Source organism: Stomoxys calcitrans, chromosome 5 (genome assembly GCF_963082655.1).
Source record: "Stomoxys calcitrans chromosome 5, idStoCalc2.1, whole genome shotgun sequence".
In the NCBI taxonomy this organism is placed as follows: domain Eukaryota; kingdom Metazoa; phylum Arthropoda; class Insecta; order Diptera; family Muscidae; genus Stomoxys; species Stomoxys calcitrans.
In genome coordinates this window covers 5,515,921-5,541,958 of record NC_081556.1, presented here as the reverse complement: position 1 = coordinate 5,541,958, position 26,038 = coordinate 5,515,921, and the positions used below count along the sequence as shown (strand labels likewise).

The 26,038-nt window shown below is 37.4% G+C and overlaps 3 protein-coding genes across 5 annotated transcripts in view; 1 reads left to right on the top strand and 2 right to left on the bottom strand.

Moving 5' to 3' along the window:
• Positions 1-17,237, top strand: part of LOC106094723 (mucin-2) — a 30,524-nt gene extending 13,287 nt beyond the window's left edge. Inside the window, exons 2-4 of one of the 3 annotated variants that reach the window (XM_013261967.2) lie at positions 11,948-12,166; positions 12,845-15,025; positions 16,388-17,237. In XM_013261967.2, coding sequence (XP_013117421.2) covers positions 11,948-12,166; positions 12,845-15,025; positions 16,388-16,752 — 2,765 coding nt within the window. In that variant the 3' untranslated portion in view covers positions 16,753-17,237. Of the gene's footprint in view, positions 1-11,920; positions 12,167-12,844; positions 15,026-16,387 lie in introns of all 3 variants that reach the window. The other 2 variants (XM_013261963.2, XM_013261975.2) reach the window with 2 other exon arrangements.
• Positions 1-26,038, bottom strand: part of LOC106094686 (synaptojanin-1) — a 78,500-nt gene that overhangs the window by 32,363 nt on the left and 20,099 nt on the right. The window lies entirely within an intron of this gene.
• LOC131997718 (uncharacterized) lies at positions 22,057-24,397 on the bottom strand. Its single transcript, XM_059369112.1, has one exon. It carries the CDS (start codon positions 24,257-24,259, stop codon positions 22,340-22,342), a length of 1,920 nt encoding a protein of 639 aa, XP_059225095.1. The 5' UTR covers positions 24,260-24,397; the 3' UTR covers positions 22,057-22,339.

The window sequence follows — 26,038 nt, the reverse complement described above, 5'->3', positions numbered from 1 at the left end:
TCTAAGACGATTTAACGCTGTCCCTGAGTCGGTCCGTCTGTCCGTCCGTCTGTTGCAATGACTCTAGAGCCTTCAAAAATTGAGATATTGAGCTGCAATTTGGCACAGATACGTCTTTTTGATGCACTCTGGTTAAGTTTTTGAACGGGCCAAATCGGACCATATTTGGATATAGCTGCTATATAGACCGATTTTCCGATAAAGGGTCTAATGCCCATAAAAACTTTATTTTTCATCCGATTTTGCTGAAATTTGAAACAGTGAGTAGTTTATGGTTCAGATCGGACTATATTAAGTTATAGCTACCATATAGACGGATCTCCCGATAAAGGGTCTGAAGACCATAAAAGCTGGGTTATTTTAAGCCTCCCGACATCTGACGTAAATATGGTTCAGATCGGACTATATTTAGATATAGATGTCATATAGACCGATCTCCCGATAAAGGGTCTGAAGGCCATAAAAGCTTTATTTATTACCCGATTTCCCTGAAATTTAAAACAGTGAGTAGTTTTAGGCCTTCTAACATAGGACCCAAGGGTCTGAAGACCATAAAAGCTGGGTTATTTTAAGCCTCCCGACATCTGACGTAAATATGGTTCAGATCGGACTATATTTAGATATAGCTGCCATATAGACCGATCTGCCGATAAAGGGTCTAAGGCCTCCTAACATAGGATCCAAAGCTTTATTTTTTAACCGATTTCGGTGAAATTTGGAACATTGAGTTATTTTTAGCCTCCTGACACCCGACCTAAATATGGTTCAGATCGGACTATATTGAGATATAGCTGCCGTATAACCAATCTGCCGATAAGGGGTCTGAAGCCAATAAATGCTTTATTTATTACCCGATTTCGCTGAAATTTAACACAGTGAGTTTTTCTGAACTCACGATATCCGACCTTAATATGGTTCAGATCGGTTTATAATTGGATATATCTGTCAAAAAGACCAATATTTTGTTCTACAAAATTGAATAGTGACATATATATTAGACCACTCAATGTCCGTGCCGTATTTGGGTGCTAAAGTTATCCAATTTTCACCAAATTGTGATAAGATAGTGTCTACATATATACCCGAGGTGGTGGGTATTCAAAGTTCGGCCCGGCCGAACTTAATGCCTTTTTACTTGTTTTTTTTTTTAGATGTTTAACATTAATCATATTGCTGCTTCATGGAAATTGTTTTCGTTTTTGAGAGATAAAAGCAGAAAAAAAAACTTTTTGGGAATTTTTACGTTATTGAAATTAGCTGTTTTGCAAGTTTGCAATATTGCCATGGGCATTGCACACATACCATATTTAATTATATTGTACAGCTGTAGTTGATATAAGTGCTTGGATCATCATTGAAAACCCGTGCCGTCTAATAGTCAAGTATCAAATCATATTTGTTATTGACTCATTCATTGTCATTGAAATGTTAGGTTATCGATAACGATAACGATTAAAGCCTAATGGCTAAGGCAATTTTGTAGTCTTAAAATTTAAATGTAGAATGTGAAAAGGCTTAAAAACGTAGTTAAATCTCGTGCATAAGTTTAAGTTTGTTTTACAAATATTCCATTAACCTTCGCAGGTCCAAAGATTTTTATGTACGTTGTAGTGCAAAACCCACATGGGTGGGTCAACTACATAATTTGAAGGAAACTGCCATATTAATCCCAACAATTGAAGAAAACCAAAAAAAAATCACATCTGCTCCAACAACTTCTCCCTTGAGCAGGCTCATGTAAAAGTTCGGCCGGCTGAATCTTGGGAACCCACCACCAAGGATTCTGCTAAATATTTATACAAAATAAATTTAGTTGAAGGGCATAATCTTATTCTACATACCAAACAAAGCAAAAATGTAAGCATCTAGGAACCAAACAATAATAATAGAGAGATTAGTTTACATGGGAGCTATATTGGGTTATAGACTGAATTGGGCCGTATTTGGCATATCAGGTTATAGACCGATTTAGACCGTACTAGGCCAGTTGTTGAACAGAACAGAACACAACAAAATAAAACAAAACACACCAATGCAAAATTTCAGCGAAATCGGACAAACATTGCGGCTTCCAGAGGCTCAAGAAGTCAAATCAGAGATCGGTTTATATGGGAGCTATATCAGGTTACAGACCGATTTGGACTTTACTTAATACAGTTGTTGGAAGTCATAACAGAACACCAAATGCAAATTGTCAGCCAAATCTGACAAAAATTGCGGCTTCCAGGGGCTCCGAAGATCGGTTTATATGGAAGCTTTAACAGGTTATAGACCGATTTGAACCTTACGTGGCACAGTTATTAAAAGTCATAACAGAACACTACATGCAAAATTTCAGCCAAATCGGACAAAAATTGCGGCTTGTAAGAGCTCAAGAAGTCAAGTCGGGAAATCGGTTTATATAGGAGCTATACCAGGTTATAGACCGATTTGTACCGTACTTGACACAGTTATTGGAGGTCATAACAGAACACCGCATACAAAATTTCAGCCAAATCGGATAATAATTGCGATCTCTATGGGCTCAAGAAGTCAAAATCTGAAATAGGTTTATTTGGCAACTATATCAGGCTATAGACCGATTTGAACCATACTTAACACAGTTAGTAGAAATCATAACAAAACACCTCGCGCAAAATTTCAGCCAAAGTCAAGTTTCAAAAAGTCAAGATCCTAGATCGGTTTATATGGCAGCTATATCAAAACATGGATCGATATGGCCCATTTACAATCCCAACCGATCTACACTAATAAGAAGAATTTATGAAAAATTGCAAGCAACCAACTTTACTCCCTCGAAAGTTGGCGTGCTTTCGACAGACGGACGGACGTTTCTAGATCGACTTAAAATGTCATGACGATCAAGAATATATATAATTTATGGGGTCTTAGATGCATATTTCGAGGTGTAACAAACGGAATGACGAAATTAGTATACCCCCTATTTATTTACTATTGTTTTATCTTTTATTAACTTTTTTAAAACTTATTTAACGCCCCTCGTACCTTTTTAATAGTCTTCTACATAATCTCATCAGTTTGTTATAATTTGTTTACGTTTTGGGGTTTTTCCTTATTTGGCTCTAAGAAATAGGACGACAAATTTGCCATATAAGAAATTAATATTTTCATCGATTAGCATGAATTCTAAACGAAGTAAAGAGTATTTATGTATATATGACCATGTTTATGGTTAGGTGGCAACAAAATTTTATTATTCTACTTGGATTTTCGGCTGAAAAAATAATTAATTCAATTTTTTTTTTTTCAAGAAATGAGCAAAAAATATTAAGTTCAGACAAACCGAACTTTGATTGCTTAACACCATAGATATTGCTAAAAATTAGTTGGGATAATATGTAGATTATTTTGAAGAGGTGGTATCGGAGAATTTATAAAGAAATCTTCTAGGCACTCAGGAAGTCAAATCAAGGATGGAGTTTTTATGGGGCCGTGTCTAGATATGAGCCTATCCCATCGTGCGTTGCTTAAAATTTTGCCAATTTTTATGTTTCTCAAAAAGTTTTAAGCCCAATTCCAAAATTTCAAAGAGTTATCTCTAACTCGAGACGGGCCATACTCTAGATGGGGCCTGGATCTACAGGAGCATGATTAGACCAATGGTTACTCACGTCTCATGTTGTATTGGCATAGACACACAGATTAAGTGTAAGGCAGCCACTGCGGCTATGAGACATGGATAGAGGATAGGATATTACCTCGCGGTATAATCGAGGGGACGATAGATAACCTGGAAGGAATGTAAGAGGTTTTCAATCGGATACCTAAGATAACACTTTTGGCCGAGTGCAAAGCACTGCTGCCAGCGGTACAGTCTTGGATTGACGGAACCCTGGTATTGCCGTCTGGAATATCATGTTACATAGATGGATTAAAGCTAGAGAACAAAGTGAGATCCCAGGGACTGAGATCTATTTTAGGCTGCAGGCGGAGATCCGGGCGCTCATGGAATGCTTGAGGAGATGTGGTGTTAACGCGAGGACGTCAAGTGTAAATATCTTTACGAACAGAAAGCTGGCTATAAGGGCAATAACAACCAGGACGGTAAGGTCACGAACAGTCTTGGAGTGTAAAAAGGAGATTAAGGCCTTTTTACGATCCGTATTATTTGAGTGCCGGGCCATAGTGCCGGAGTAAGGGGAATTGAAAAAGCAAACGAATTAACCCGAAGGCTTTAGGGTCGACGCAGTCCGAAGTAAGGACTTCGGCTACGAACGCGCATTTAACACTGTGGAACAGCGAAACGGTCTGAAGGACGACGAAAATCTTATGGAGAAACCCCGATTGTGAGAAGACGAGGCTATCACTGAAAGGAATTAAGCAGGAGGTCAGTATAGCTTTCGGTACAGGACACAAAGGATTACGGGCTGACTTATGCAAAATCGGACCGACAAGTGATAGCACCGATAACATTAAAGCATTTCCTTTGTCATTGCCGTGCTTTCGAGGCTAACAGACATCGACTCTTAGTTGGGGACACAATACCAGACATTAGCCAACTTAAGGCGTAGTATGGAAAATAATTAAGAATTCTATAAGTGGCACGGAATTCCTAACTAAATTTTATCGAGGTGACTTTTTAGTAATCAGAGCGCACAACAAGCCGATTACTGGCTTAGGTGTATGTCCATAGTGGCATGGGGGTGACTAATATCTGCACCCTTTTTTCAGCCTAACTTATCTCTAGCCGCTCTCAAACGGCAAATTGTTTACTAGTTTTTTTCAATTCTATCCCACTGTGTGTTGCCAACATTAAGAGGGAACAAGTAAGAGCGTGCTAAGTTCGACGGGACTGAATATTATATACCCTATACCATGGATTGCATTTGTCGAGTTCTTTGCGCGGTATCACTTTTAAGGCAAACAAAGAATTATGAATAAGAACTGTTATGCTATTGGAGCTATTTATATCAAGTTAGAATGCTGATCATTGTAGAAGACATTGTGTAATATTTTAGTTATTCGGATAAGAATTGCGCCTTGTAGGGTCTTAAGAAGCAAAATCGGTAGATCGGTTTATATGGGAGCTGTATGAAGCTATAGATCGTTTCAGACCATATTGGACACGTATGTTGAAGGTCATGGGAGATGCCGTTGTACAAAATGTCTGCCAAATCGGATACGAATTGCGCCCTCTAGAGGCTCAAGAAGTCAAAATCTCAGATCGGTTCATATGGCAGCTATATCAGGTTATGTACCGATTTGCGCCATATCTAGAACAAATATTGGATGTCATAACAAAACATCCCATGCAAAATTTCAGCCAAATCGGATGAGAATTGCGCCATCCAGAGGCTCAAGAAGTCAAGATCCAAGATCGGTTTATATGACACCTATACCAGGTTATGAACCGTTTTGAATCATACTTAGCACAGTTTTTTGAAGTGATACCAAAACACTGCGTGCAAAATTACAACCAAATCAGATAAGAATTGCGCCTCCTAGAAGCTGAAGAAGTCAAGACCCCAGATCGCCATAGTTTTACCCGTTCAAGCACAAGACAATCAAAATATATATATACAAATCGATATTTCGAGATGTTACAAACAAAACTACGAGTTTTATGTGCTCTCCATATGGTTGGGGGCAACACCAAACCTCTTGTCAGCCATGAAACACTTGTAATTGTCAAAGACTTAACAACTTGTGCTAGAATGCTGTTAATGAAATATCTTCTGCCAATGCAACTGCCAGCATTAAAGAACTAATAGACGCTTTTAATGACATAGTGGCAGAGGTCTATGAAAATTAAAACTAATAAATTAACCACAAATTTTGGGCCGCAAAAGTTCAGATGAACAAAATTATGAACGAAATGCATTAACTTATTGCAACTGCAAATAACGTTTGTTTTCATTTTCATTATTGGTGAACAGCAGTAGTGAAAATGATACTTTTTATAAGTTACTTATCAGAGACAAAGTATGGCGTTACTAAGTTTTATAATGGCCATGACAATTTAATACGTTAAGCAGCCATTAGACGATGAGACATGTCATATGTGAAGATCTTTAAACTTGGTTAAAAACAGCAACTATGAAAGTTGTACACATCGTGTGATACGTAAAAAAAAATTAATATGAAAAATAGATTTTGGAATAAATATCCATCTTTTTCGGTTAAATGGTGCTTTTATTTCATCGAACATACATGTATATAAAAAAATACAATACATATGAGAATACATGCCGATTATAGCACGCTCTATTCGTATTCGACGTACATATGACAAGTCTTATGAATACAGAAAGTGATAGCTCATATGACATGTCTTATCGTCTAAAGGCAGCTTTAGTTTACTTCTAAAATTGTTGCTTTATAATTACCAAGGTACATCTACTAGGTAGTGTGAGTAGTTCAACAATGAAAACCACATAAATTTTGCCTCATAAAACTACCTTGCAGAGTTGCGTAATATTCTTATGTTTTGTTAATATAAATTCTTAAGGTTTTCCAAAGGTTTTTTATGTTACGTTACATTTGGTTATTTTTTGTTACGTATGATGAGGTTTTCGTTTCTTTGCATTGCGTTATGTTACGTTACATTTTCGTTGCATTACATTTCGTAACGTTTCTTTCTTTTTGCATTTATTTTTACACTTTATCAAAGTCCCTACCAGAAATCACTAATAGAAGGTTAGGTCACTTGCGAAATCATAAAGTGAATAGGCCCCATTAAGGATGTCAAATCTACCATTTGAAAATGTCATCAAATAGGAGAAAATGTAAACAAAAAATGAATGTAAAAAATGAAATCCTCAATGCCAAATACTGCCAAAAATTAAAAAAAATTGTGAGTCAGCTGATTGCTTGACTTAACCCTATACAGTGAATCTCTAGCAAGGCGGATTTAAAAAGGTGGTCTCACGCGATCAGCTGTAAACATTCGGCCAGTTTTGACGGTATGAAGATGTCAGATTTTTGTTTGCATTCTTTTTGTTGTTATCTACTTTCTCGCATATTCTCTGCTCATATACGCAAACGTATACACACACAAATTTCTTAGTGTTTGTCGGCAAAACGTCGATCAGCTTGATGACAAGATGGCGGATTGCACCATATGATGTGTAGGTGTTGTACAAATTAGACCACCATTTATTGTTTTGCCATGAGCCTCTACTAACAATCCAACATTCTTAAAATTGTATTAAGTTTCAACTAAATATCTTTCTTTCTAAGTTCATTCCAAGCCGCTACGTGTTGTTATGTTTTATAACGTTTTCCACTGTCTTTTACTGAACATTTTTTTAAAATTCTTGCCAACATCCAATATTATAAAAATTCAATTTGAAATAAGCCATCTTCTCGTTTAAAACTCTATTACACGGCATGTAGTTGTCTTAGGACATGTCAAATTTAGCACATGTTGAGTTGTACATGTCGTGTGATACAAATAAAACTAACATACGAAAATTAAAATACGAAATTTCAAAATAGCACATGTAATTTTCTTCGATTAGTGAGTGCTCTAGTCCTTCTGACAAAAACATAAAGAAATCATCTGTTTTTATTGTAAGTCGAATGAAATCAACCCCAAATTAAATTGTTTTCACAAACTTATGATTTAACCAGCATTTGCCCAAATTTTTAGGTTATGTCAAATATGGTGTTATAGCAAAAATAATGAATCGCATGTAAATTGACAATTTTGACAAACATTTACATGTAAATACAAAAAGTGACATGTCATAAGACGTCTACATGCCGTGTAATGGCGCCTTTAGTAAATTCCTTTGTTTTACGTTTCGTTACGTTTTTTCCGTTTATAACTTTGCACTTTTTCAAAATCCCTGTTAACACGCCAATAGTCTATAAATTGAATTTAATTTGAATTAAGTCTCCTTCTCGTTTAGTTAATTAAAACAAAACACATCACCTTCACAAGAAATGACTCATTTGCCGATTCATTGATATGCCAATCTTTAAAAAATTCAGTTAGCAGTTCTGTCACCTTTCTAGATGGCTTATAGTAATAGCATTAACTTTTGTTTTGCGCAAAATAAAAACTGGTATGTACTTAAAATTTAAAACAATTCTGAGCAAATGATGTGCGATGAGAAGAAAAAAAAAACGCATAATAACAACTTATCTGAACAAGTGTGTTAATCAAACGCTTATTGTGACATTTCAAAGCCATGCCACATTGTTTATGAGAAAACGGAAAATATTAATCTGGGGAGGTAAGGTAATTTAAACAAATGCAAATCACAATATACTATATGTGGATGGATAAGTCATTTATTTTTTTTTTAATTACATTCTGTTTGTTCAATAAATTGCCATAAATATTTTAAGCATCTTATTTAGGAAGAGCGATAAGTGGATTTTAAATCGCTGCTAATGTTTGTATACGTTTTTTATGGATATTGTAAAATCATAAAAATGTAAATGAATACAAAAAAAAAAAAAAATAATGATGAGATGTGCCTTGTAAGCAAAAAACAGGTGGATTAGAGTTGGAAGAAAAAATACCAGAATATTATCGATATTTAAAAATATAATAAGGTTTGTTTCGTCACCACATTAAATTAGAATAAGATCTTAAAGAGGACATAACTGAAAGCTCATTTGTCAACGACAGATGTTACAGATATGAACATATGGTTAGTACCGTTAGTTTTAAATAAGAAATTTAGATCCACTCTTGGGCCGCCCTAATTCTTTTTCAGACTTCTTCAGTGAAGTGTCCTGAATCAAAAAAGATAAATATCAGCTGCACAAACTTGCACCAATTCAATATATTGGATTATTTTGTAAAAAAATTGATTTTCCGGCCCCTTTTGGAAAACATGTTTAAAAACTCCTTTAAATTGAGATTCTGGCATATCAAAATATTCTACAAAAATGTTCTTCTATAGTTCCCTGAAAAACTTACTTCATAAAAAATGCATTACGGCAGGCTTGGCATCTGTGGATCTAAAAAGACGGGTCAGCAGAGGAACACCTAAAGGAGGTGTAGGAGGTAGCCATTACCAATATAGTATTGTCTCTGAAATAAAAAGGCGTAAAAGTGGTCGCGTATGCTGATGACGTGGCAATTGCGGTTTGGGGAAAGTTTCCCAGCACTCTAAGAGATATACTTCAGGAAGCTCTACGTGCAACAGCAAAGTGGTCTAGGTATAAATCCGTGCAAGACAAAAGTAGTTCTTTTCAGCAGAAGATACAATTTGCCTACAGTGCAACCTGTCTCCTTGGGAGGAGAGAATTTTCCATTTACAGAAAGCGTAAAATACCTGGGTGTGTTGCTGGGCAGGAAATGGAACTTCAAATCCAACATTTTGGAAAGAGCAATAATGGCAACTCTTCTCTCCCTATACACCTGCAAGAGAGCCATTGGCAAAAGTTGGGTGTTGAGACCGCGTGTCATGCATTGGGTATATATTGCAGTTGTCATATCTATAATGCTATATGGTGTTGTGGTCTGGTAGACGGCGCTTCAAAACTACACCTACTGCTCAATGCATAACCGGCTCCAAAGGATGGCTTGTTGGTACATTGCAGCCGCATTGCGGACGACACTGAATTTAATGCTACATCTTATGCCTCTGGACATTGTGACTACCCAAATTTCAGCGATCACTGCCGTGAGGCTAAAGGAGCTTTCTCTTTGGTCATGTGGCGGCTACGGACACTGTGTTATCTTTGATACAATGTCCGATGTTCTAGGCAGAGTGAATTACACCCTACCTGAGCAGCTTTTTAATAAAAAGTACTGTACCACTATTCCTGGTAGAACCGATTGGAACTACGATATCCCTGGTAACAGAAGTTACACAGACTTCTATATGCATGGTTCCAAACTAAACGACCAGGTGGGCTTTGGGGTGTACTCTAAAGATCCACAACTGGTCATATTGAAAAGGTTACCCGACCACTGCAGTGTGTATCAAGCGGAGATCCTTGCAATTAAGAAAGTGGTGGAATGGCTTAGATATAATGTCATTACGACGATTGGCATAAATATCTTCTCAGACAGCCATTAAATCTCTGGAGAACGTATGTCTGAACACAAAAACCGCCCTCGACTGTCGCAGATCTCTCAACAAGATGGCTGTTCAAAATTCACCTGTTTTGGGTGCCGGGCCACAGAGATTTCCTAGGGAATTGTGAAGCGGACGAGCTTGCGAGACTAGGAACTACCCTACACATTCCAGGGATACTGAAATCTGTGGGTATGCCTCTAGCAATATGTAAGCTAAGTTTTCAGGACCAGGTCCGATGGACAACGAATGATAGATGCTCACAAATAGGGGGCTGTGAGCATTGCAAAAGCTATGTGACCTCTGGATGGTTCAACGGTAGGAACTAGAAGGAATCTCCCTTCTTCTGTTTCTGTGGTATAACAATGGACGAAAACGTCTAAGTGAGTTGGCAGACTGCCACTTAAACCTAACCCTAAATACACCAAAACCCAAACCTTAACATAAACACTGGAAATAAGTAAAACGGAAACAGAATTCATAGATAAAGTCTTGAGTTAAAGTAAACGCCTTCTATAGGCTTAAGAACTCATATAAAGAGATTGGCTTATATGGGAGCTATATCAGCTTATATACCAATTTGGACCATACTTCGCGGAGTTTTTGGGAATCATAGCAGAATGCATTGTGGAGTCTCAAGAAATTAAATCGGAAGATCGGTTTATGTGGGAGCTATATCAGGTTATATACTATTTTTGACCAACGAATACACTGAGAGGCAACACTGTGGGACATACATTCGCCGATTAGAGGGATGTTTCCCTAGCACTCTATAAGAAAGGGAAGTGGCTGGGGTAATGCGTCTACAACAGGCGGAAATGTGTCTAAAAAAAGTTCTTTTCAGCGGGATATGCAAGGTATCAACAGTGGCAGCTGTCTCCTTGAAAGTTGAAAATGTTTAATTCACTTAAGGCGCAAAATACCTGTTTGTGTAGCGCCACAGACACCAAGGAATGCATTTTTATATCAGCTTATTACTCTGCTTCTAAATACCTTTTATTTGATATCCATATCAAAAAAAGAGAAAAAAACGTTAGGCGATTGTTGATAATAGTATAAGCCGCAAACCTTGATGCGAATATCCGCAAGCATTTAGTGGAATTTTACTTTTATATAATTTTGTAATTAAATTTGTTTTTTATCCTCTGTTTCTTTATTTTGCTCCATTCCATTTTTGTTTTTATTTTTTGTATTTTTAAAATTTATTTTTTATTTATTTTATATTATTTTTTTATTGTAACTTCCTATCTTTTTCTCTCTATGTCCCTCTCCACCCCTTCTTTCCTGTCTCATCCTCACCAACCCACATCTCCCTATCCCCCTACTCACCCCCTCAAAATCACACCTTTGGCCGAGTTTAGGTGTGGGGAGGTCGTCAATACCCTTCCCCTGTTTCCTCATAGCCCTCCCTCTTTAATATGCGCCTCCTTATTATCTTTTTCAAGAACAAAAACAATTCGACAACACCTCCGTTTTTTTTTGTCGAGTAGAGTTGGGAGGTTTGTCTTCAATGTTAATTCGTGATTAATTAAAGATTTTTGTCATGCCTTTGAAGTTTATGCTAAATTGTTCTATACTGTTAAGCTTATATTTACTATGAGTTTTATAAATACCCAAATAAATTATTTATGAGAAAAGAAGGAATGCAACTGACAATACATTCGGAGAAGAAAAAGCTTTATTAACCCTATAAAGATCTGGCAAACTAAGACTAGCGCTCTCTTTATTTGTTCTCTGTATTTCTCCCCTAAATGTGTTAATATTTTGTCTCTAACAAACACTCTGTGATATCTCTCCTAATATCAGAAATACTCTCAGTCACAGGTTTAGCTCTTACTCTTTTGTGTGCGTGTATATGTGTGTTCTTCCGTAGCAAGCACATAATTTGTATCAACCACACCCACTCCATTCAATTTCAGACTCACTTGTAACAGCATTTCCCGTAGATTTACAGCCGCCCATCAATGAGGCAACAGTGGTGAGCGCCGATGATAAGAAAGCTCTCGATAGCTATGGCAATCCGATTGAATCATTGAAGCCCATTGAGACACCAGACGGCCGCAAAGTGATAAGTGCCCAAGGTCTGCAATTCGAAATACCCAATTACGCTTCGGGCATAACAGAATTAAAGAAGCCTTTCGATGATTTACTGCCACCATTTGTTGGTGAGTTTAGCAATGATTTAAAAAAAATAAAATCTAATTTAACTGAGGGACAAGACGACGACGACAAGGACAAGGACAAAGGTGACGCTGACGCTGTTACTGACGAAGACTTGAACAATAGCCAGGACAAAGATGAAGATGTCAAAGATCATGCCTCCACCAATTCAGCTATTTTTAAGAAACCACTCAATTGGGCAGCTGGACATAATGATCCCGTTGTTGTTGGTGTCTCCAGTGATTTGTTAAGGATTGAAAGACATCCCCGACCCATAACGAACACAAATATGCACGTTGCGCCTCAACTGAACACGAACTTAGACATTGGCACCTTCACAACAAATCTGCCCCCACAACATGTAACCCATGTACCATCAAAGGCAGCGTCTGGTCAACAAAGAAATACAATCATATCATCGGCACCATCAGCATCAACTTTACCTTTATTATCATCATCGTCATCCTCATTTGCATCTTTCGAAGAATCATCCTTTTCAGCCTCTTCTATACATAATCACTTAGCCCTTATTAATAAGCCCAGTCTCTCTAGTAAGTCTCTGCTTTCAGCCCACTTTACTCCTCCCCTAAGTAATGGTAATTTCAACTACCCCAATGTACCCACTGATGTTTCCATTATTAATCGTATAGCCTCTAAATATCAAAATCCCCTTCCCACCCTAGATCCCATTGCCGTTGCCGTTCCCAATGATAGTTCGGAATCGTTGACAACTGTAGAAGGACCCTCCGCCGCCTCCTCTTCGTCGAACACCGCCACAGAGGTGGACGTGGAGAATGTTCAGTTGGTGCAAATACCCACGGAAAGCTCCACAAATTCCATTAAAGGCTTGCCCCAATACATAGTCGACTTGAATGATCCAGATATTGGTGGTCCCGTCGAGTACATGCCTGCCGATGACAGGCGTTTGAGTGTTATTGCCTGGGATCTGCTGCCTCCTCTTGATGTCGATCCGGCCGACACGAATAATGAGGCGAACAAACGAAAATCCTTCGTGGCACTTTCAGCTAGTCAGCAGCATGTGGGCTCGGCCTCTGAGCATCACCACTTCCAAACTAGTCAAAATGCATTTGGACACAGTCATCATCAAACAGAGAGCGAGGGAAGTACGACTCCCAGAACGACTACGGTCAAGACTACAACAACACCGCGTACCACAACGACGACGACCCAGCGTACCACCACAACGCCACGTACCACTACGACCACTACTCAGCGCACCACCACGACTCCACGTACAACTACAACCAGGAGAACCACTACTACTACCATAAGAACCACCACTACACCAAAACCTGATCCCTCGACATTCTTTAAATTGGAAGGAGGTGATTCATATACCCTGCCTTCCTGGTTGGCTGATATCGATGACCCAGATCTAGATGTGGCAGTCACCTATGTGATACCCGAGGATATCAATCAATACAATCATTCAATAGCAACTGACATTCTACCCCCCCTGGAGCCATACACAGACCTTAATGTTTTAAATTTGACTCCTCCTACAGCCAATAAACCCAGTACGACGTCTACAACAACAACGACAACAACCACTGCTAGACCTACTACCACCACCACCACGACAACAAGAAGACCTACTACCACAAGATATACTACAGCAAGAACAACAACATTGCGACCAACTTCCCAGGCCCACTGGGTTAGGGCAAGGCCTACAACTGCAACATCTACTGCCCGACCCATTTCCAGTTCATTCAATAATCAAATCACCTCCTCCTTCTCAAGTCAGACATTTAATTCACCATCCACCTCCACCACCTACAGCACTACAACATCTCCGGGAAATTATAATGCACAACGCACTCGTACCACTCCCACCACTCCCACCACTAGCACAACGACGACAACGACAACAACAACAACTCAAAAGCCAAAAACCACTTTAAATCCCTATAATCGTCCTTCTACTTCCTCCGTCTCCAATACAGACAAAATCAGCAGCGAAGAGGTTACAGCAGCTGACATACAGAAATCGTCAAATCCTTTCCTAGGGTCCCATAATCCGCAACCATTCTCTAAGCCAGGTACCACAACCAGGAAAACTACAACTACCACAACGACCACCACAACAACTCCTTCACCCAAAGAAGTGAATCCATTTGAGCCCACCATTCCACCATGGTTGGCCCAGTTTGATTATGCCGATGTGGGCCCCGGCGTTCCCTTTGTCTATAATCCCGATGAAGATGAATTACCGGTGGAGGATGACATTCAACCTCCCTCAAAGATCAATGGCGATGCTGCGGATGCCACCAAAACCTCAGCAGCCACCTCGTCGTCCACCTCAAACTCCCCTTCTCACTCCCAGAATTCTGATCAAACAAGTTTCTCAAATAAATTCTCTTCTACTGCTACTTCTCTAACTTCTGCTTCTTCTATCCCATCCAAAGTAACAATTCCACTACCATCCATTGAAATTAGTCAGGACGATAACACGTTGACGCAACCGCAAAATGTGTTCGCATCACCACCGACTGCTTCAGCGGAGGCCATTGACGTTAGTAAAAAGACCTCATCAACTTTTAACGCCCATTTTCCAGCACGTTTTGAGCCCTCATCCGAGGCAGTGGAAAATACCAACAAAATTCCATTGGCAGCAGATCGTGAATCATTCCCTCCATTCAACACGGCCACAAGCAGCAGCAGCAGCAGCGGCAGCAACACTGGATCAGCTGGATCACTACCCACAAAGACGACTTTCAGCAAAAGTGAAGATGGCAAAGTTATAACGAATAATATTTTCCTAAGTGCCGGAGGTTCGACAACCCAGAGTTCAATAACAAAACCATTTGGAACAACGTCCTTTGGAAATTCGGCGGCAAAAGGTAAGATTTTAGTTCAATACGGCAATGAAAATTTTAAATTTTCAAAAAAAATTTCGCTCTCAAGCTGAGAAGACGAGTACTCTGTTTATAGTGAGAGAAATGATAAAAAAAATTAATATGGCAACACTTGAAATCATCGCCAGCGTCATTTTTGAATGTTTATTGGTTTAATTGGTTCGTTTTTCTTCATTTATTTGCGAAAAAATAAATTAAATGGAGAAAACAATAGGTGCAGATAAAAAACATCTTTTGGAATGGAAACAAAAACATTTGATTGCTGTTAAATTTCGCTCGCGGAACAATTAAAAATTTCAGCGACTATTCCGAAAGCAGAATAGAATACCAACCCTTATCCTGCTGCCTTTTGAATTAAGGGCAGTATGTAACCCTACCATAAGAAATGCATTGACATATCCTAAGCGAAATTTTCGTTACCGATACCATTACCGAAATTTTCGCAGGTACGCACCTCAAATTTTCGATATTTGTAATAATAAATATCGATGTTATTGATACTAACGTTGATTTCCCATCACCCATATTTCAAACGAAAATGAGAGATCGATTTTTATAGAAGCCATACCAATGCACAGACCGAATAAAACCAAAATTTTATAAAGTAAGTTGGAAGTCATGAGAGAGATCATTCTACAAAATTTTAGCCTAATCGGATGAAATGTTCGCCCTATTTGGGCGCAATGTATCTTATAGGATGTCGTATATCTTATTTTTGTTTGAAAAAAAAAATTACATTTATCGATAGGAAAAATATCAATCGATATTTAGAAAAAATATATGATATCGATAGTATCGATATTTTGGCAGCTCTAGCATATTGCTCTTAAAAAAAACACACACACACTACCTATACTGTTGCCAAATATTGGCTCAGACGTATTTTCGTTACCAACACTAACGAATAAAGCCATATGAATACTTAGCACAATTGTTGCAAAAGTGCTGCCAAATCGGATAAGAATTGAGCCCTCTAAAAGCTGACGAAGTCAAGACCCATGATCGGTTTATATGGCAGCTATATCAGGTTATGTACCGATTTGCGCCATACTAAGCACATTTTTTGGAAGACATAACAAAACACCTCGTGCAAATGTTCAGCCAAATCGGATGAGAGTTGCGCCCTCTAGCTGATCAATAAATCCAGATTCAAGATCGGTTTATATGGCAGCTATACCAGGTTTGCAGTCAACAGCAATTTTAAAATTTATACCAAGTTTATAGTATTTAAATTTTACTTTGTCAATTTTTTATTTTGTTTTAACTGCAAAAAAACACACACTGAGTCATAATTTTTGGTGATAAAACTACCCATTTCATAATTGATCACTTCTTCTCTTTTTTCAGATGGCTTTACTGGCATTGGTAGTACCACAACAAGTTTCACCAAAGCCGGAAATAGTTTCAATCAATTCACTACCTCCTCAGCGGCCTCTGGTTTTGTGACAGCCTCAACAGCAGCCAACAGTAGTGGAACTAAATATACCGGCAACTTTGGAGGACCCCCCGGTGTATTGGCGCCAAATGGTGTGCCCAAACCTTCGGGCTTTGTTGCAGCCTCTTCATCCACATCCACCAAGAGTTACAATACATCGCCCACCAGTCGACCAGGGTCTGGCAGTACCGCTGCCTTTGGCAACACCAAATTTACAGGCAGCTTTGGAGGACCACCGGGTGTCTTAAGGCCATATGACAATGTCAAAACTGTTTGAAAATAGAAAGACAAGCATCATTTACACACAATCCCCTCCCTGCTCCACTCACTTCCTAGTTTAAGTAAATTATTTATATAAAAAACAAAAATCGAAATTTAAAATGCTGTTACTTTGAAAACGATTTATAATTTCTTGGAAAAAAAAAACAAAATCATTGCTCAAAAATACTCTGAACAAAATATTCGAAATAATTAATAATTTATTTTCATTTCCTGCAATGCCGTGCATACTCGCTGTTCTTCGGCTGCTACCAATTATGCAAATGTGTGTCCTTCCCTGCTCAAGGAACAAGAAGGGAATAGTAATAAAATGGAAACACATACACCCACATCAATGTTACACTACACACACACCAACACTCACACACATTCAAATCATTTATTATTGTATAGATTGTATGTAAATGTTAATGGCTTTATTTTTTTTTTTTTTTGGTATATTATTAAATAAATTGATAGTGAACGAAAAGAAACACACACATACCCAACTGAATTTATATGCCTTTGGTGATGTCTCCAAGGCATGTCTGGAGGCTCAGTGGGCAAAACAGACATGCAGTTTATTGTTGACATTCATTATGACTTGATCACAGTTAAGTTAATTTTGGCCAACATGCAAACCCCAAACCCCTCTAAAATCGACAACACATACAGGCATTGTTACACTGTGCTACAAGGGGATATTGGGTAATAACATCCAACTCACCCTTGACATATACAAATCGAATGTGTAAATACATGTAAATACGAGTATAAGTAAGTATGCAGTATAAGATGTACAGCATAGTTATCGATATCAAGCGATTACAGCCTATTAACAATAACGGGACAATAACCTAGAATTGATAAAACAACATCAAAATCCATGTTGTCTATTGTGATAACTACAAAATTCGTGTCGTCAAAATTGCCAACATCGTAGTCAATGCTATGAAATCAAAAATCATTGTTCAAAGATTGTCTTTAAGAACTATTTGTATGCTACTGTTGTTAATATTTTGCCTTATTGACATGGTCTTGTTTCGAAATAAAAAACTTGTTGATTTGTTTAGTTGGCAATACAGTTTGTTCGCGTGACTTATAAAAAGTACACTCAAAAAATAAACTTTCAAAAAATAAATAAAAAAATAATTAAGAACAAAAAGGAATAAAATAAAAACCAGTAAAGAAGGGCAAAAGTCGGGCGGTGCCGACTGTACAATACCCTACACCTACCCTATAAGTACAATGTGGGAGCTATATCCAATTTTGAACCAATTTTGACGGCGGATGTTTTTAAATGGGTTATTAAACAATGCCTATCAAATTTCGAGCAAATACGTTCACACTGTAATAACTACGGTTGACAAATGACAACACTATTGCAAATTACCTAGAATCTGAGGAACACATATATGGGAGCTATATCGAATTCTGAACCGATTTCGAGCAAACTTCTCAGATAATGTGGTAGTGGTCGAGGAAAGCGTTGTGCAAATTTTTTGCAAGATCGGTCCAACAATGCGCTTGCAGTGGGTATTGTATTGAAAATCGGGCGAGTTTTAGCCGTGTTCGAACGTAGTGCCTCGTCTTCTAGAGAAGGTACGCATGGCTGGCAGCTCTTAATTTTTTTTTAAATCATAGCCATCATAGATTCATAGCCCACAAAATAAATTCTTAGTATTCGAAAGTTTTTTTTCGAGTGTATTTCTAATATACTTGTGTAAGTATGTTGACAATAGGAACATGCAATTTGCCAGACCTGCCTACCTTTAATTTGCGACTTAGTTGAGTTGAGTTGCAGGTCGTTCTCCGCCCGCCACAAATCAATTTCAATAAAATATTCCAAATTTGTTAAATTGGCGCAAAATTACGAAAATATGTTTTATTTGTATATTGTCAATACAACAAATTGGAAAATTGTGTTTATTATGGACATATTAATTTAACATACCACAGTTGTGGATGGAAGATACAGACTTGAGAACGCAGTAAGCACTAAAATGGGATTTCTCATTTAGTTTATGACTCCCATTAGAATGTCAAAGACAAAATTTTGACAAATTTTTATTACGATGGAAAATTTTGTTGAATATGGATTTTAATGGAAACAAGTAAAGGGGTGCTAAGTTCGGCCGGGCTGAATCTTATCCAACATGGATCGCATTTCAAATTCTCTAAATGACATTTTCAAATAGAAAAACACCAGTCATAGAAAAACACCACCTCCAAAATTTCAGCAAATCGAGTAATAACTGCGCCCTCCAGTGGCTCAAAAAAAAACTGGGAGAACGGTTTATATGGCAGCTATATCAGGTTATATATCGATTTAAATTATACTTGAAACAGTTGTTGGAAGTCATACCAAAAAACACCGTGCAAAATTTCAGCCAAATAGGATAAGAATTGCGCCCATTAGAAGCTGAAGAAGTCAAGACCCAAGATCGGTTTTATATAGCACCTATATCAAAACATGGACCGATTTGGCCCATTTACAATCCCAACCGACCTACACTAATAAGAAGTATTTGTGCAAAATTTCAAGCGCCTAGCTTTACTCCTTCGAAAGTAAGCGTGTTTTCGACAGACAGACGGACGGACAGACAGACGAACGGACATGGCTAGATTGACTTATGGGGTCTTAGACGATATAAGTATACCCCCATCCTATGGTGGAGGGTATAAAAATAATCGAGATAGGATAGATAACACTGTGAAACAATTTCAATGCATGATCTGGTGCTGAAAGTATCAGGTCAGTAGAGCCAAATACCAAAAGGTTTTTTAGTTCTCATGCCAAATTTTTCTGGGATCCAGGGCAAAAATACCAAAATCGCTGGTACGTTTGTATGGGACCTACACCTACAGTTGGACGGATGTGGACCATGTTCGGCACAGTTGCAGATGTGTCTAAAAAAACATGCACGTGCTACTGGGACCTCAAAGTTTTGAAAATCTCAATTTTTTGGTTGTTTGGCGACTTAAAGGACTTTGACGAACCATATCTGAAACGGCTTAAGCTATTTATTTGCCCGTGTCACACATCAAATTAAAGGTCAATCTCTTTTTAACATTTTATGTTATGTTTAATAACGAAGAATTTAAATAGTACTGAATTCGAGATAATCAAGCTGATAGTCAGTCTGTCGTTTTTATACCCTACACCACTACTGTGGTACAGGGTATTATAACTTAGTGCATTTGTTTGTAACACAAGAGAAATAGACCCATTGATAAGTATACCGAACGACTCAGAATCTCTTTCTGATTCGATTTTGCTACAACTGTCTGTCTGTCCGTCTGTCTATCCGTCTTTCTATGTTAATTTGTGTACAAAGTACAGGTCACAATTTTCATCCGATTGTCTTAAAATTTTGTACAGGCATGTTTTTTGGCCTACAGGCGAAGCCTATTGACCGATTTGCAGTAATAATGCAATAAAATGGTCATTTGTTAACCGAAACTCTCGAAATTTGGCAGGAAGGATTTAGGTCTGTGTGATGAAGGGTTGCCACCCTGCCAGGATTTAAACTGTAGCAGAAAAATTTCCAAACCACTATAACTTAAAAGCCAATAAATGGATTTAAAAACTCCTAAAGAGTTTTTTGTGTAAAATTTTCTAAATTTTCAAACTATGTATCACAAAGTTTTAGAAAAAAATTCCCATAAAATATATTTAAAAAAAAATTTTAACCTTCAACATTTTATGCCCACTTCTTTTCAATTATGCTTCAAAATGTTCTTTATTTCATCACCTTTGTACCCTACAAAGGAAATTTTGGGACAGCCATATTTGTAAGAGATACAAATTAATTAATCTGGTCACCCCAACTCTTTCAATGTTCGTTGGATTGTAATAACATCGTTATTTGCCTACCGATTCTCAGGAAATTTTGAACGAGGGATTTTCTTATGACTCCCCACATAGGTGGTAAATTTCATAAAAATCGGTTCAGATTTGGTCATTTTGGTCATTTTACAACTGATTCTCACGAAATTTTGCACTAGCGATTCTCTTATGACTCCCGTTTTTACTTGTGAATTTCAAAGAAATCGATCCAGATTTGGATATAGCTCCCACATGATAGAGTACATATAAGATTCGCTCAAGCCGAACTTCAAAAGCTTTTGCATTTAAAATCCATGTAGGATATTTTGTACATTGCCGTCACAATCTCCAGTTTAATGTACAAAACTTGTGATCACATCACTCCATCTCTTATAAAGTTCTCTACCACCTACAGAGACAATTACTTTTAGACAAAAATGTAAAATACCAGTACTGGTCCGTATTAGCCTTAAAAATAATTTTTGGATACAAAAAAATGACATCATTCAATTTGAATGCTTAATAATCGTTTGTTAGTTACTCATTGGCCGTTGTTAGCAATTTAAAAAATTTCGGGAATACTCACACATGTCCGCCCACTATAGAATTTATTGCTAAAACTACCATATGTAGGACGTTGCCAATGATTTTGTTAATCAAACAAATTGTCTGTCTACCTGCCATAATATCAATAAATAACGATTTTTGTTTGTTAAATATCAAATGCGAATTCTGCATGACATTTGTTTATAAGGTTAAACTTCATGAAACAACAATAACAAAAAAAAAAAACAACCAATAAAACTCAAACATGTTATCAACCAATTTATTTGAGCTCATAAAAATGATACCAAACAAATTAGTAACAATGCTACATGAACACAACAAAATTTGTATGTAATGTGTTTGCATACACATTATTTACATATAAAGCAAAAAAAAACACTATATGAGCACGCAAGTATTTTATGTGGTTAATTGTGGTGTTCGATGTGATGTCCTTAGAACAAAATTGGAAAACAAATGTTTCAAATTAAAAAATTGCTGAAAAATAAGACAATTAATACAAAAAAACTCAGTAAGGAAAGGCAAAAGTCGGGCGGCGCCGACTGTATAATACCCTACACCTACCCTATAGGCACTAAGTGGGAGCTATATCTAATTCTGAACCACTTCGATGGGGCTCAACGGATGTTTTCAGATGGGTTGTTAAACAATCCGTATCAAATTTCGAGAAAATATGTTCAAACTGTAATAACTATGGTTAACAAATGAGCACATATTTGCAATATTTCTCAAAATCGGACGGACATATATATGGCAGCTATATCCAAATCTGAACCGATTTCTATGAAATTCACCAATAGTACTAAGAATCATAAGGAAATACTTTGTTTTTGTGTTTTTGATGACCAATGTGAATATTTAATGTTTTTTTGTTTTGTTGATGGGCTTTTTTGGTCAGGTTGAGGATTTTTTAAATAAAACAAATCGTTTTCATTTTTTCTCTCGACGTTTCGTTGGTTATTTTTTCCAACTTCATCAGGACAGAGTTTATTGAAGTTCCTGTTTAAAGTATTCTTGTATAAAGTATATGTTTTGTATTGCTTAGTTTTTTCATTTAGACTTACGATTAATTTTACATCTTCGTTGAATTACTTATATTACTATAAAAACTGGACACCACGACACAGAAAATATAATAATATAAATAATTGCACTTTGAGGGAAGTATATAAAGTCTAAACTTATTACTAATATCACAGAACAGTCGTTTTCAAGTTATTGCAATGGAATACTGCAGCTTAGTGTTGTCTTTGTCTTCTTTGGTGTTTATCGACTCTTTAAGTCTTTGTTGAATCCGTAGGCTCTCTAATGTGTATCGCTTGTTCTCTATTTTCTCACTGTCAAGTACTCTTACTGTCTTAAAGTTTGCCGCATGTCCGCTCTCTTTTATATGTTGTGCTAGTGCTGTCGATTGTCTCCCTTTTCTTATGTCGGCTTCGTGCTCAGCCAACCTAGTGCCTAGTGTGCGTCTGGTGGTTCCCACATATTTTTTGTTGCATTTTTCTTGTTGATCTCCATCACACGTAATTTCGTATACGACGTTGCTTAGTTTGAGTTTGTCTGTTTTGGTTGTTGTTCCTTTTTTCTTGAATATTTGGTTTAGAGTTTTGTTTGATTTATATGCTGTTGTTGAGTTTTCGTCAAGTATGATATTTCCCAAAGATGCGCGGTCGGTAAGCTTAGGGATGTACGGTACACTGTAAAATTTTTTCGTCGTTGATGCTTTTTCTTCATGGGGTCGTTTGGATCCGTTGGTGACGTCGCGAATTAAATTATTTATTAATGCCATTGGATAATTGTTCTGTTTTAAAATTTGTTGTATTTTATTTATGTTGTCTGCTTTGAAACGTTCATCGCTTAACAGTAGAACTTTGTGGATGAAGTTCTTGGCCGTATTAATTTTCGTGCTGTGTGGTTGCGTAGAGTTATAATTAATCATTCTTCCCGATGCTGTTGGTTTCGCGTACCAGTTTGTTATTAACGTATTTCCATTTCTTATTATCTTCATATCCAGGAACGGTAACTCTGCACGAGTTTCCTTTTCTATCGTAAATTTTAATTTGTTGTGATACGCGTTCATTAATTTCATTATCGTTGTTTCATCTTTTTTGTTTATCACCGCGAACAGGTCGTCTACATACTTCACTATAAATTTTACCGTTATGTTCATACTCTGCAGTTCGTCCATTACGTCGTCCAAAAGGGTGTCAAGTACAATATCCGCAATCGTTGGTGAGAGTGGGTTCCCCATTGGCATACCATAAGTTTGTTGGTAAAGTTTTCCAGCATACGTGAAGTAATTGTTATCTTTCAGGCAGAAATTGAGAATTTTGAGGAATGTCTGTCTTGGAATGGTGGTATTAACCCGAAGTGTATCCCATTTATCCATAATTTTCTTAATGGCTAGATATATCGGTATGTTAGTAAATAACGATACCACGTCGAAGGAGACGATAATGTCATCTTTATCCAAAGTGATAGATCCGAGTTGTTGTTTCAGTTCTAGAGAGTTTTTAACATTGTATTCCGTCGAAATTATAGTTTTTAGTATGTTTCCAATGTGTTTCGAAAGAGCATAGCAGGGGACGTTCATTGACGAAGATATAGGCCGGAGGGGAGTGCCATCCTTATGAATTTTCGGCAGTCCGTATAGTTCTGGCGATTGCGGTGAAATGCTGTCTAATTTAGTTTTTTCCCATTTTGTTATATGTTTACTTTTGAATAGTTCCATGATAATTTTATTGTTAACTTTTTGGAGTTTCTCCGTAGGATCCACGTCGATTGGTCTATAGGTTGTTTTATCCGCAAGTAATTGGTTCATCTTCTGGTGATATTCCTTCTTTGACATGACTACTGTTTTGTTCCCCTTGTCTGCAGTTGTGACCATAATCGTGTCTCTGTTTGCATCAATTATCTCCTTTGTTTCTTCATAGATTCCTAATATGAATTTCTCTCTGTCATCATTTCTCATGCTTCGCTTAAAATTCGTAATTCTATTAGCTATTTTGGACCTAGCTGTTTCTTTCTCCCGGACGTCATCTATATTCTGCACCCACTGTTCAATGTCCGCGATAAGTGGAACTGGTGCAAAATTGTCTTTGTTGACTGGGAGTGCAAATTTTGACCCCATAGATAGTAGCCATTTACACTCTGTCGGAAATGTTACTTCTGTTTTATTGACAAACCAATTGTCATTGAACCGTAGATTATGTTTCGAGAATTTATCCGATCTTATTTTATTTAATTTCGCTGAGTGTATTTCCTTTGTCCTAGTTTTTATATTCTTATATCTATCCCATTGTAAATATCCCATTGGAAATACTTCCTGCCAAATTTCGAGAGAAGCGCTTAACAAATGAGCAATTATTTGCAATATTTCTCAAAATCGGACGAACATATATATGGGAGCTATATCTAAATCTGAACCGATTTTGAGCAAACTTCTGAAATATGTTGGTAGTCCTCAAGGAAAGCGTTGGGCAAAATTTTGGTAAGATTGGTGAATAAATACGCTTGCAATGGCTCTAGAAGTGAAAATCGGGCGATATACATATATGGCAGCTATATCTAAATCTGAACCGATTTCTATGAAATTCACCAGTACTACTAGGAGTCATAAGAAAAACCTTTCTACCAAATTTCGAGAGATTCGGTTAACAAATGAGCACTTTATTGCAATATTTCTCAAAAACGGACGAACATATATAGGGGGTCTATATCCAAATCTGAACCGATTTCTATAAAGTACACCAGTTATACTAGGAGTTAAGAGAAAAATCCTTCCTGCCAAATTTCGAAAGATTCGGTTTACAAATGAACACTTTATTACAATATTTCTCAAAATCGGACGAACATATATGTGGGAGCTACATTCAAATCTGAAACGATTTCGACCAAACTCTATAGATATTGTGATAGTCGTCGCGGAAAGCGTTGTGCACAATTTTGGCAAGATTGGTCCATAAATACGCTTGCAGGGGGTTTAGAAGTGAAAATCGGGAGATAAACATATATGGCAGCTATATCTAAATCTGAACCGATTTCTATGAAATTCACCAATAATACTAGGAGTCAAGAAAAAATCCTTGCCAAAAAATTCTTGCCAAATTTCGAGAGAATAGGTTAAGTTAGGTTGAAAAGAGGGTGCAGATATTAATCCGCCCCATGACACTATGGGCATACACCTAAGCCAGTAATGGGATGGTTGTGCGCCCTAAAAACTATAAAGTAACCTCTAAAAAGAAAATTTTAAGTAAGGAATTCCGTGCTACTTACAAAATCCTTAATTGTTTTCAATACTACTCCCCTAAGTTGGTTCATGTCTGGTATTGTGTCCCCACCTAAGTGCAGGTATCTGTTAGACGCGTAAGCCGGGCAATGACAAAGGAAATGCTCCAACGTCTCATCATCTTCCCCGCATGCCCTAGACATGCTATCACTTGTCGCTCCAATTTTACATAAGCTCGTAGTCCTATGTGTCCCATTATGATACCAATAGCTACACTGACCTCCTGACGAGTTCAACTTCTAAACTATGAAAATCTATCACAGATTTATAGCATTTGAATAGTAGACTAACGGCCGTAGGCCAATGTTATAAGAAATATCAATATGCTATTCTTATTTTTTTTATCTTTTTACTTAACTTTACTGACCTCCTTCTTGCTTACTTTCAGTAAGAGCCTCGTCTTCTCACGATAGGATTTTCGCCGTCCTACCGACCGTTTCGCTGTTCCACAATGTTGTATGCACATTCGTCGCCCACTTCCTTAACTCGGACTGCATCGACCCGAAAGGCTTCGGGTTAACCAAGTTTATTGAGGGCAGTCCTCTGGCCATCACCGCCAAATCGTCTGCCTTTACATTCCCCCTTACTCCGTTATGGCCCGGCAGCCAAACGATGCGGATT